General features: G+C 35.9%; 1 protein-coding gene across 1 annotated transcript in view; it reads right to left on the reverse strand.

Annotated features, from left to right (window-relative positions):
- Zwilch (zwilch kinetochore protein) overlaps positions 1-13,674 on the reverse strand; it is a 45,971-nt gene that overhangs the window by 25,669 nt on the left and 6,628 nt on the right. Inside the window, exons 2-7 of the mRNA XM_005316721.4 lie at positions 8,957-9,008; positions 6,384-6,479; positions 4,748-4,866; positions 1,842-2,041; positions 1,173-1,243; positions 136-291 (exon numbers count right to left, since the gene is read on the reverse strand). Coding sequence (XP_005316778.1) covers positions 136-291; positions 1,173-1,243; positions 1,842-2,041; positions 4,748-4,866; positions 6,384-6,479; positions 8,957-9,008 — 694 coding nt within the window. The remainder of the gene's footprint in view (positions 1-135; positions 292-1,172; positions 1,244-1,841; positions 2,042-4,747; positions 4,867-6,383; positions 6,480-8,956; positions 9,009-13,674) is intronic.

A 13,674-nucleotide genomic window follows, 5' to 3' on the forward strand; every position in this document is an offset into this window, starting at 1 on the left:
GGCAAGACATTCAGAGTTGTCCAGCCTTATACCCAGTGACTGCTAGAAATGAAAGCATGCAGCCCCAGCAATGAACAAGTAAACAACCATTTAGGGGTCTTATAAACCCAAGCAGAAAAAAGGGTCCATTCCTACCAGAACTGCAGTTGAAGAGAGTGGGGGAATTTGAAGAATCTCATCAACAGGACTCCAGGAAATATCCAAAGTGATTGTAGTTTGTGATGGGGTGACTATATCATCCAAAACAGTGGACTTAAAGAGCTCATACTGGGCAAAGCCTCTGGCTGTTACCTGAAAAGAGTGCATCCAGCAGACCCTTAGCACTATGTTTTCAAATGGCCCAAAAGCCCATTTTTTGAAAACTACTTTGATTCTTGTCCCAAAAGAAAAAAAGCACCTTACTCTGACTTTCATTCCAAATGGAAAAATAAGAGTTCTTTTTAAGTGACAAACATTAGCTTAAAGGCAAGAAGTCACATATAGTCAGCCCTCTGTATCCACGGGTTCTGCACCAACCATGGAGCAAAAACATATCATTTTAAAAATGACAAGACTTTTTCTTGTCATTATTCTCTGAAAATAAAATATAGCAACTGTTTACAAAGCATTTACATTGTATTTGCTATTAAAAGTAATCTAGAGATGATTTTATGCACAAAGGAGGATATGCATCAGTTATATGGAAATACTACACCATTTTATATAAGGGACTTGAGCAACTGAGAAAGGTCTTAGAACCTATCCCCATTGATACCAAAGGATGACTGTATCTTAGCTGCTGATAATATGAAAATAAACTTAATAAATTTCAGAAGTGAAAAAAATCTCTTTTGGGGAGAGGAGGTACTGGGGATCAGAAATGAAAAAAAAAAATTCGGGGCTGGGGATGTGGCTCAAGCAGTAGCGCACTCGCCTGGCATGCGTGCGGCCCGGGTTCAATCCTCAGCACCACATACAAATAAAGATGTTGCATCCGCCGAAAACTAAAAAATTTAAAAATTCTCTCTCTCTCTTAAAAAAAAAAACTCTTTTGGGGAGAGGAGGTACTGGCCTTGCACATGGAAGGCAAGCATTCTACCACTGATCTACATTCACATCTTGAAAAAAAATGTTTAAAACTAGAAGGGCAGGTCAATAACATTTAAAAAAAAAAATGAGAGAGAAATACTTACAGTAGACAAGTGATGTCTTTTCTTGTGTGAATTTTTTAGGTTTTCCAGACTTACAGAATAATTTTTATCAGCTACAGGATACGAAAGAAAAAATTAAAGGTACCACTCAAAATTATATTGTTAGAGAGTTAGAAAATCATAATTTCTTAAATTGTGAGGATGCCATAATACTAATAATTGTTCATATTATATTTTAAATCACCGTGAGTGAAATGTTTATTTAAAAATAAAAGTGAAACAAAGGTCAATATCACCATCAAAAATGTAATTAAAGCTAGATGTGGTGGTACAGGACTGGAATCCCAGCAACTCAGGAGGCTGAGACCCTAAGCAACTTAGTAAGACCATGTTTCAAAAATAAAATAAATTTAAAAAATCATTAAATGTTTACTATGAGTCTGGAATTATATTGTTATTATATTCAGTTATTTACACTCTAAGGAAAATTTGCAAAAACATACACATGCGAATCAAATGAAACCCAAACAAAACAGGCATAACCTCCTGTCCAGACTTTCTGGTTTTTCCAGAATCCTTCCTTCAAGTTATACAGTGGAATAACTTCATGTAATCAACTAAAGTCCCACTGTGTACACTTCCCCTTTAATATAAATATTCAGTAAAAACCACAAAACAAAAATTATACAAATACAAAGAATGAGCACTCACCTTTACAACTAACCACATACAAGACAATTCCTGTAATACTGTCATTTGTTGTGATGAGCTCAGCTCCTAGCCAACAGGTACTTTCAGGATCTGAACTGTCACATCTTATCCAAAGGGGAGGAAGGGCAGTAACTGGCTGATTAATCTTCAAATGGGTCATATTAGGATTGTGAGCCATGGTGTAAAGTCCAATTAATTGCCTTGAAAATAAGAGTAAGAAGAACAAATTTAGGTAAAGATCATAATTAAAAATTTTCTTTTTGGGCTGAGTGTGTAGCTCAGTGGTAGAACACATGCTTAACAAGGGAGAGGCCCTTGCATCTGACTCCCAGAACTACCACCAAAACCAAAGTGTGAGGCCTGGGTTTAATACCTAGAACTGCAAAAATAAATAAACACAGAACTTTAATTTTTTAAAAAATAAATGAAGGGCTGGGGATGTAGCTCAAGTGGTAGCGCGCTCGCCTGGCATGCGTGTGGCCCAGGTTCGATCCTCAGCACCACATACAAAGATGTTGTGTCTGCCAATAACTAAAAAATAAATATTAAATAAATAAATAAATAAATGAAAAGTAAAGAATAAAAAGTAACACTATACCAAGAAGAGCCTCAAAAACATCAATTTGGAAATAAAGTAGCAAAATGCGTAAGTATATATGTATGTATATTTCACACAGAGATGTGAGAATAAAGCACACTAGTTGATCAAGAAACACAGACCATAAAGTTAAGAGTCTCACTATAAGGGACCAGCTACTAAAAAGGAGATCAATATGGAGATGGGGTGAGAATGGAAGTTGGGTGTGAGAGTAATTTAAAGAAATAATAGGTAGGAGCCAATAAGCATATCATAAGATGCTCAAAGTTATGAATCACTGGGATACTTAAGGAAATTTAAATGTGGCCTCTGAATTAGATACTAATTATAATGTTAAATTTTCAGATTTTGATCATTGTTCTGTGGTTACATAAGAGAATATATTTGTGGGCTGGGGATATAGCTCAGTTGGTAGAGTGTGCTTACCTTGCATGTATGTACAGGTCCCTGGGTTCCATCCCCAGCACAGCCCCCCTCCCCCACAGAGTAACAAGATAAAAGCATACACATTAAAAAAAGAGAGAATATATTCATTTTTAGAAATCATACAGTGAAATATTTGGGGATAAAAGAATAAAGCTTCTGGGCTGGGGTTGTTGGCTTAGTGTTAGAGTGCTTGCCTTGCATGTGTGAGGAATTGGGTTTGATCCTCAGCACTGCATATAAATAAATAAATAAAGGTCCATCAACAAATTAAAAAAAAAAAAAAGATAAAGCTTCTCCAATATACTATCTATACCTATTACATACATTTATACCTATGTCATTAAAAAAATTGCATATATTTATGTGTGTGTATGGTATGTGTATTTTATATGTAGCTATATAAGTGCATACTTACAACATAAATACGTACACACTATATATATTTCAATAGTTACATGCGTTGTATATGAAAATAACAATATATAATTAACAATATAGTTATACTGTATACACATATGTACTGTATGTACATCGCTTTATGTATAGATCTACATGGAGAGGGAGAGAGATTGACACAGCAGATTTAGCAAAATAATTAGTGAATCTGGGTTAAGGGTACACAGAAGTTCCTGCACTATCTTATAACTTTCTAAAACTTTGTAAATATATCAAAACTAAAGGTTACTCACAAAATGTGCTTAAATTTTTGTTTTTTTCAAAGAGATAAAACCTGAATTTACTATGAACAGATGTCCAGGAAATAAATTTCTAAACAATTTTATTTCAAAAAGGAAGTAAAATAATTCCAGAAGGATGGTTTAAAATGTAAGAAGAAACAGAAAGCAAAGAAATGATAGCATATGAATCAATCCAAAAAACACTGCCTGATGAAAACAATATCAACAATGTTCAAGTTGTCTGGGAGAAAAACAGCCTACATTAGGACTTAAACACAAGAAGCCGTGAAAGAAAAGACTGAATAATTTAGCTACATAACAAACCTGCATGAAGGAAAGTCACTTTGCAAAGAGTGTTATGGTAACTATCACTCTCTAATGATATTATTTTTATGACTCTATCCGCCAGAACTCCTTGGAGGCAAGGAATTTTTTTTTGTTTTATAAGTACGGAAAGGTTGGGCAAAGGGAACTACATATGGCTACACAGCAGGAAGACAGAAAGTGAAGCTGGAGAGGCAGATAGAGGCATTAGAGTTTCCAAAAGGGGCACAGTGCCATCTTGGGTAGAGTAATTCCCAGTTGTACAGGAAAACTCCACACATTGCAGGACATTTACCATCCATAGCCCAATCCCAGTAAATGCCAGTCATTTCTCTTGATGGTTATGACTAAAAATACCCCTGAATACTTCCAATGCCCATGGGGTATGGTACCATTCCATGTGGAGGATTTCCAGGACAAGTAAATGAAGCTCCTATATGTTACTCATGTGGAATCTGGATTTTATCATGAAGGGAAGGAAGAAGAACTGCAGGATTTTTAAGCAATATGATTAGGTTTTCATTTTATAAAGATCAGTATGGGACTGGGCTCAGTGATAGAGCACTTACCTAAGGCCCTGGGTTTGACTGATTCTCAGCACCAAAAACAAAAAAAAAATCACTGTGGCAGTAGTGAGGGGGAAAAAAAAATGTAGAAGAGGTGCCAGTTTAAACACAAGGAAAACAAGAAGCAACAACAAATTGGAAAAGAGTGGAGAAAGGGAAGATAACCGTGGTTTTCCTACATTATCTTAGGGGAAAATGGAAGGAAGAGAGAGATCTGGGTGCTAGATACCTATTTTTCCCCAATATTTACAAGAATGCTTCAAATTAAATCCTCCCCCCTTCCACCTCTGACCCTATGCTGAGGAAAAAACTTACCTTGCTTTCCCAACTGGTAAAGCAAGTGGTCCAACATTTTCACCAGTAGAGAAATCAGAAATAGCAGTTTCTTCAGTTTGTGGTTCTTCAACATGACTTGTTTCTTCCTTTTCTAATGGCTTTCAAAATGGTTTTAATTATTTAATCAGATAAAATAGCACTTTATAGTCAACGCCTTACTATGTAAGGGAATAACTACAGACAGAACCTAACATACTCATTTCTATACCCATAAGCACAAACAATGGGGTTGTAGTCACAGACTAGTTTGGTACCAACAAATCACACCATTATAAGCATTTCCACTATCCCATAAAAAAGATATCAATTTAGTTACTCCTGGTAAAGGAAACATCTAATGCCATTAGAAAAGTGCTCCAATATGCAGAAAGTGATAAAATCAATATCAAGTTAAATCAAGCTAAAGAATAAATACCAAGGGAAATACCAAGAGAACCTCCCAGATTTTGTTGGATTTTTCATTTCCCAAACTGGGAGTTCTTCTTTCTGGGATATGATCTTAACTCCACAGTCTTGCTCCTTGTACCTATTCCTCTTAGGGCTATCAGCAGTTGTCATTGGTATTATAGGATTCCAGTATCTATGTATTTACAAAATAGTTAAATAGCTTAGCTTAAGTAGTAACAACAGTAATTTTAAGAGTTAACAATTCCTGAGTACTAAATACTGTTCTAAGTTATCTTTTATTCTTCACAAAAATTCTGAGCTAGATGTTATTATCATCTCTGGGAAAATCGAGGTAGCAAAAGGCTAAATAACTTGCCTAAAAGCCAATATTTGAACCTAAGTGTGCTCACATGGAAACCTTCATAAGAATGCTTATAATAGCTCTATTCATTATACTACCAAATGTCCTTCAAAGGGTGAATGGGTAAATAAACTGTGATACTCCATATCATGGAATACTATTCAGCAATAAGAGTAAATGAACTATTGATACAAACTGAATGAACCTTAAAGTATTATACTAAGTAAAAGAAGTCAGACTCGAAAGCTTTCACATTGTGATTCCATTCATGACATTCTTGAAAAGACAAAACTACAGTAATAGAAAAGAAACCAATGGCTGCCAATGGTTAGGGGATAGGAGAGGATATGATTACAAAGGACTAGCATGAGGGAGAGTTTTGGTGAGATGGAAGTGTTTTATATTCCAGCTATAGTAGTGATTATAAGAATCGTTATGTATGTCAAAATTCATAGGACTGAACAAAAGAAGAAAAAAGTCAACTTTATTGTCTCAATGATAATTTCACTTCTTTCTTTTTCTTAATAAAACTACTAAAGCATTTAAAACTACATATATGGTTGACAGTTTATTTCTACTAGACAGCACTATGCTTATTCCTAAAAGAATTATATACACTCTCTCTATTGCTGATAGCAAAATGTGTGTGTGTGTGATTATTCCCAAGGAAGCAAATCTACTTATTAAGAATCATACAGGACTGGGGCTGGGGCTTAGCAGTAGAGCACTCACCTAGCACGTATGAGGCCTTGGGTTCAATCCTCAGCACCATATAAAATAAATAAAATAAGCATACAGTGTCCAACTACAACTAAAAAATAAATATTAAAAAGAATCATATAACCATAAAGCCCAAACACTGCTTACCACTTTTTCCACAATGAATACTATGTCATTTTCATTTAGAATATTTTTCAGAGGGTTTGGTTGACCTTTGTTGATCAATTGCACTTGGATATCAGCCTGTTAAAAACATACATACGTTAAGCAATGTTTTATATATATATATATATATAAATACACACACACACACACTTTTGTACAAATATATAAACACACTAAGACTGGTTCTATGTAAGTGACCTGAAGAGATTTTAACAAGTCATATGTTTTAAAAGATGTTATTAATTTTTTTGTCCATGTTATTTCTCATGATGTTTAGAAAACTTAGCTCTTAAACCTAACACCTCTTCATGCTTCAAGGTCTACCTGAGGTGCAACTGCCTTGTAAAGTCATCTTTGCTTTGAACCACAATGACATCCTTTTCCCAAAATCACACTCTGTATTTACTGTTTTGTAGCATAAAATTACCAATTTATTAAATATTATCCTTTCCTTTGATTGTACTATAAAATTTTAAAACTTTACCACTATCAGTTTGCAGAAACTTTATATATTTTTTCATTCCAAATGCAATTCACAACTACTGTAAAAAATGCTTTTTTTAAATATAAGTTTTTTTTAAAATCACCCATAATTCTACTACGCAGTATAATTACTACTGTTTTCAGTCTGGTTGGCTTATATTCTGTCAGATCTTTTACAAGGCATACAAAAAATTGTCACTTATGTAAAAAGAAATGTGAGGCTGGGAATATAGCTCAGTTTGTAGCCTTGCCTTGCATGCACAAGGCCCAGGGTTCAATCCCCAGCACCATTAAAAAAAAAGAAAAGAAAATGTCTATTTAGATATCTGGACAGAATTTTGTTTAGTAAAGACAGGATATTCCAATAATTTTCATGAACCTTTTTCCATGTCATTATTCTTTTTCTTCCTAGTAGTATGGTTCTATTATTCTACCACATTAATTCTATGGGTAAATAAACTGTGATACACATATTAATTCACATATTAATTCTATTTTGTGCAACATTTTGGTAGTTTCCAGTTATTTGCTACAATATATAATGGAAAGTAAATATCTATCAAAAATGTTAAGATGAACACCTAAAATCACATTAATATTGTCAAATACATCATACCCAAATTATTTGTTTGTTTGTTTGTTTAGCAGTACTGGGGATTGAACCCAGGAGTGCTCTATCACTGAGCTACATGCCCAGATCTTTTGAGACAGGGAGGGACTCACTAAATTGCCTAGGCTGGCCTTGATCATGGAAGCATGGTCCTAGCAACACCTAGATTTCAACACTGTTTGAGAATAAATTTCATGTTTTAAGCAGTCTTATTTGTGGTACTTTGTAAGAGCATCCCTAAAAAACTATTCTTCTATTAATTTTTGTCTTGTGAATTTTACATATTTTATTTATACAGATGGATATAGATATTAACACTTATCCACAATTATTTCTCCTCAGCTTGTCTTTTAATATATACTATTTAATTCATTAATTATCTCCTATGGAATACTTGGCACATATCAGATGCTTAACAAATACATGAATATTTAAAGCAGCTTTACTCATAAGCCTCAAAAACTGGAAACAAGTCGGGCTTGGTGGCGCACTCCTGTAATCCCAGCAGCTTGGGAGGCTGAGGCAGGAGGATTGCAAGTTCAAAGCCAGCTTCAGCAACTTAATGAGGATCTAAGCAACTTAGTGAGACCATGTCTCAAAATAAAAAATAAAAAGGACTAAGGATGTGGCTCAGTGGTTAAGTGCTCCTAGCTCTATCCCTGGTGCCAAAAAAACTCCCAAAAAAACTGGAAATAACTCAAATATCCCTCAATCAGGATTGGATAACACAATTGTAGTACACCTATAAAAATGAATTATTGATACATAAACAATATAGATGAATCTCAAATGCATTATACTGATTGAAAAAAAAGCCAGAAGGCTAGATGATTTTATTTATATATATATATATTTAAAAAGGCAAAACTATAGTGACAAAAACCAAATTAGTAGTTGCTAAGAACTAAGGGCAGGGGAAAAGGTTACCCTCACAAGAACATGAGAAAAAAAAATTGTGTTTGGTACTAGGAATTAAACCCAGGGACTCACACATGCTATGTAAGCACTCTATATGCTAAGCTACATCTCCAGCCCTTTTTATTTATCTAAGTTGCCCAGGCTGGACTCAAACTTGCAATTCTCCTGCCTTGTCTTAAAGCTGTGTGCTACCACACTCAGCTAATATGAGAAAATTTTCAGAGATAAAGAAATGTTGGAGCTCGGGTGGTGGCTCAGAGGTAGAGTGCTTGCCTGGCACGTGTGAGGCCCTGGGTTCAATTCTCAGCACCACATACAAATAAATAAATTAAATAAAGGTCCATCAATGACTAAAAAATATTAAAAAAAATGTTCTATATCTCGGATAGAAGTGATATGACTAAAGGTATTTGTCAAAACTCACAGAATTGTACGCCAAAACAATGAAATTTGCTGAATGTAAATTAATTTCAATAAATCTGACTTAAAACCCTACAATTTTTAGGGTAAAGTTGTGTTTAAAAACCAAATAAACATTTCATACCTCATAGATAAATGGGTCTTTACAGATTCCTTTCTTTTCTTCATTAAATTCTCTGAAATGAAGAACCACATGTGAAAAATAGAGCTATAGCTTAATTAAACTCAGAAGTTAGCTGCACTTTACCTCTGCATGATATCAGTGAGGGGAAAAATAAAAATACCTATGGCAGCCCTAGGGCATAGTTGGAAAGAAGAGAAAAAAGAAGTGCTTAGATAAAGAAGAAAAAAAAAAAAGAATTGTGATAGATTAATGAACTGCTACCCACAATTATACAAAAGTTTCTTCTTTTTTTAAATTTTGGTACTAGGCATTTAACCCAGGGGCCCTTTACCACTGAGCAACATCCCAGCCCTTTTATCTTTTTATTTTGAGACAGAGTCGCATTAAGTTGACAAGATTAGCCTTGAATGTGCAATCCTTCAGCCTCAGACGCCAAATTGCTAAGATTACATATGTGCACCACCACACCCAGCAGACATATTTGTTTCTTAGAGGCAGCAGAAATTTATGTCGTCGGCCTCTTCACTTATGCTTTTTCAAATACATAACCACATAAATTTTGGAAGATTAAAAGTGAGTAAATTCTGATCTGACACTGAATCAGTGGTTAACTTCTGAGAAGTTACTTAAAAGTCTCAGATCTTAGATTTCGGCTAAATAGAACCATCTCTTCTCCATTTTGTGAGCTTTTACTTAAAACAAACAAACAAAAAAAAACAGTAAATTTGACAGTTACTAAAAAAAAATTTAAATATTTCCTTTTTAAAATATAAGCAAAAACCTCTAGGATATCATTTAATAACTATCAATTCAATAAATTTTACATATGAACTCTAAATTAACATACTAAAATGCAATACCAAAATCACATCAGCCTGATCTACGCTCTGAAAAAGTCTTTGAAGGGCCCCAATAGCACTGTTTTAGGATACCATTTACATCTATTTGATCTAATATACGACCTACTGAAATAGAAACAGGAGAGCAGGCCTGTGACTAATTTGCTTTTGCCATACTGTGTTAGATTATGACTTATTCTTAAAGACATTTACCTTTTAAGTATGACTCAAAGATATTACTTAGTCAGTCATTCAACAATTGTCAACAAACATACATATTTTAAGCCAGGCACTCTTGCTAGATGCTAGGGATGTTAAATACAGTCTTAGCCAAGTAAGGTGGTAAATACCTATAATCCCAGAAACACAGGAGGCAGGAGGATGTCAAGTTCAAGGCCAGCCTCTGCAATTTAGTAAGACCTTGTATCAAAAATAAAATTAAAAGGATTGAGGATATAGCTTGGTGGTAGAGCACTATTGGGTTCAATCCCCAGCATGGGGTGGAGGCAGAGAAAATGCAGTCTTGACTGGAGTCCAAAGAGTAAATCAAGAGCTAGCTACAGGGTCATGAGTGCTCTGTCAGAGGCAAGTACTGTACAGGAAGCTATGGTGGAGATTTAGCTAGGGCTTGAACTTTATCTGAAAGCCCAGGGGAATTTACTGAAAGATTTAAATGAGAAATATAACTTGGAGTCCAGGAAAATAGCTCTGAATAACTTACAGCACTTCAGAGAAGTCATAGTGGCCTCAACAGGAGTGAAGCAAAGATAAAAGGACAGCCTAGATGAGGTGGGAGTAGGGGACAGTGAAAAAGAGAATGAAGTTGTGGTATTGGATTTAGACCTCTTTTAATTCAGAGACTGAATTCAAGAGTGGAGCTAGGTTCAGTGGCATACCTCTGTAATGCCAGCAACTCAAGAGGCTGAGACAGGAGGATCAAAAGTTCTGGGCCAGTCTCAGTAATTTAGTGAGACCCTGTCTTAAAACAATAACTAAAAGGGCTGAGAATGCCGCTCAGTGTACAGTGCCCCTGGGTTCAATCTACAAAAATCAATCAATCAATCAGAAGAAAAACATCAGGTTAAGTGGAAAGATTAATTCAATCTTCAAGTATTGATTTTGAGACTCCACATAAAAATTTCCATTAGGCAGCTGGATATAGAGGAACAAGAGACAGAAACTTTTGGTGCTTACAAGTGAAGAAAAAAACTAATAACACTCATTAAATATTTCGGAAGTATAAAGGGCTTAAGTTTTATCATAGAACAACCACAGAATGAAGTACTGTATACTTCCAGACACTGAAGTAAGACCAGGGCAGAATGTGGGAGCAAGTAAACGATCAGATAGATACATACATTCTCACACTGAAAGATTTCCGAGACACTGTTAGTTTCTTTTAAAATGCTAGTGTTCGTCATAATGTAAAGCATTACTGCAGAGGGGAAAAGCAGTAAAGACCATGAAAAATTATAGCATTTAAAGAATAATGAATTTGTAAGAAAGGCAAATTCTGTGGCCCCCACTTCAGACCTAATAAGTGAGAAACCCTGGAGGTGGAACCTAGCAATCTGTGTTTTGAGAATCCTCCAGGTGATTCTGATACACACGCAAATTTCCGACCCACTGAATTAGACTTTAATGTATGGTGAAGAACTTAATAGAATCCCTTTGGTTGTAATACTTAACTATAAGAACAAAATGAAGTCGTGGAGCAGTGAAAATAAAAAGGTGTTTTTAAAATCAACACCTCATGCCGTTATCATTAGAAGTGTAGATCATACGGTAACCACTTTGAACAGACTATAACAATCCGTTTCACTTTTAGCAAGGCTTTGAACAGGTGAAGGATGGCGACATCCAGTTTTCATATTCTGGAAGATGCCTCTACTTAAATCACAAGCGTGCGCAAAAACAGAATAAATAAGTTGCCTCCTAAATATGTGTCACCTTCTGCCTATTTTGATAACGTGCAGATATTTTCTCCTAGGACCACAGGCAGGGCCCCCACACTGGAGCAGGAGGCCGGTCTCTTCCCCAGCAAAGCAGGCCAAGCGCTCATTCTCAAGTGCCGAAGTCTGGCTTGGCACAAATCAGGAGCCACTTGTCAAAAAGAAACTAACTTTATTTTTAGAACTACAAACGCCAAACAAAACAGCTCCAGGGAAAAACCCTCAGAGCCCAACTGCCACCACCGGCTTCCACAAGCCTCTCTCCCCCACACCAGCCTCTCAACCTCCCACAATCCTCCTCCTCTTGAGGCCGATTGGCTGGGTTGCGTGGGCAGAGCCAAAGAAGTCACCCAATGAGCAGCTCCGTGGAGGAGCCAATCAGCTAGATGTTGCTGGGGCAGCTGTGAGCCAATCATCAGCTGGCAGTCTGAAGGGCAGGGAAACAGCCCAATGAACATCACCGCAGAGGAGCCAATCAGCTAGATGTTGCTGGGGCAGTCTGAAGCTTGCTGGCAGCTGGAAGTTTGCTGGGGCCCCTTTGGCTGTGGCTCTCAACATCTCCCCCTCTCTGTTTAAACAACAAGCATGTGGCTTATGGACCGTGCCTGCCTTAGGTTGTCCAATACATATGGTCCTTACCCGTCTTCGGATGAGCTGACCTCAGGGCGTCAGCCTCCTGTCTTAGGTTGGTACCATTGTAATTGGATCTTACCCGTCATTGACTACCGGTCCAGTACAGCCACACCTGTGGAGAGGTCTCAGCGGGGGGGGGGGGGGGGGTGAGGTTCTTTGCCTCACCTCTGTTGACCCCCAAATTTTAGCTGAATGATCATGACAAGCAGAAGGGAGGAAGATATACCAAGTCAATTGACGGCTCCTTTTGGGAAAATTGTACCACCGATGATATCATCAGCAAAAATACCCCAACACTACCACAAGTCGCTGCACCAACAGATAGTTCACAATGCATACAAATGACACATAGTTCTGTAAGCAGTTCAGTGCAAGTTCTGTAAGCAGTTCAGTGATGGCTATTGCAGAAACTGTAGATTAGTTTTATCTTTGTCTTCACCGGCACAGGGATGAAGATAGGAATTCTGGCAATAATGACTAAAGAAAAAATTAGGTAACATTCCAGAAGACACTAAAAGAAAACAATTTTCTTAACAATTTATATTATCTTCATCGGCACTGGGATGAAGATAGAAATTCTGGCAATAATGGCTAAAGAAAAAATTAGGTAACATTCCAGAAGGCACTAAAAGAAAACAATTTTCTTAAAAGAAAACAATTTTCTTAACAATTTATATTATAGTGAAGAGAATTATTAAATATAATGAAAACTAAAGGTGAGAGTAAACAAACAGATCTGTTAACCTCCTTTTTGTTTACATATTAAAACAATTCTTAACAGTTATTTACCCAATTTAAATTAAACCATTTAAATCACGTGAATAAAAAAAAAATATTTGGATCCATCTTTTCATGAGCGCTCATCATATATGATATATAGAAATATGTACATTGGACATACGTACATTCAAACATATAACACAAAACACAAGTGTGCACACATAATATAATACATACAACACATAACACAATAGTAAAGGCCTTATAACTTTTTACAGGTAAAATCTCTATTGCAATGTTTAAAAACTCTATAGTCAAAAAAAAATAGAACTGATCAGCAAAACATTAACCTAGGTCTGTATGAGCTCAAAAAAATAAAATAGAACTTCATGATATGGGAAAGGGCAATAATAAAATAGATATTGAAAAAAGCATCCTGGTTCTGTCGCAGATGTAAGGATAGCCAAATTGGAGTTTTGGATATCAGCTATTATGGATTTGAGCTAAATCATCTTCTTTTTGGTCTGTAGAAATCGCTTTAGTTAATCTCTCTGGAATCCAAATCGGCTGCTGT

Source organism: Ictidomys tridecemlineatus, chromosome 5 (genome assembly GCF_052094955.1).
Source record: "Ictidomys tridecemlineatus isolate mIctTri1 chromosome 5, mIctTri1.hap1, whole genome shotgun sequence".
In the NCBI taxonomy this organism is placed as follows: Eukaryota; Metazoa; Chordata; class Mammalia; order Rodentia; family Sciuridae; genus Ictidomys; species Ictidomys tridecemlineatus.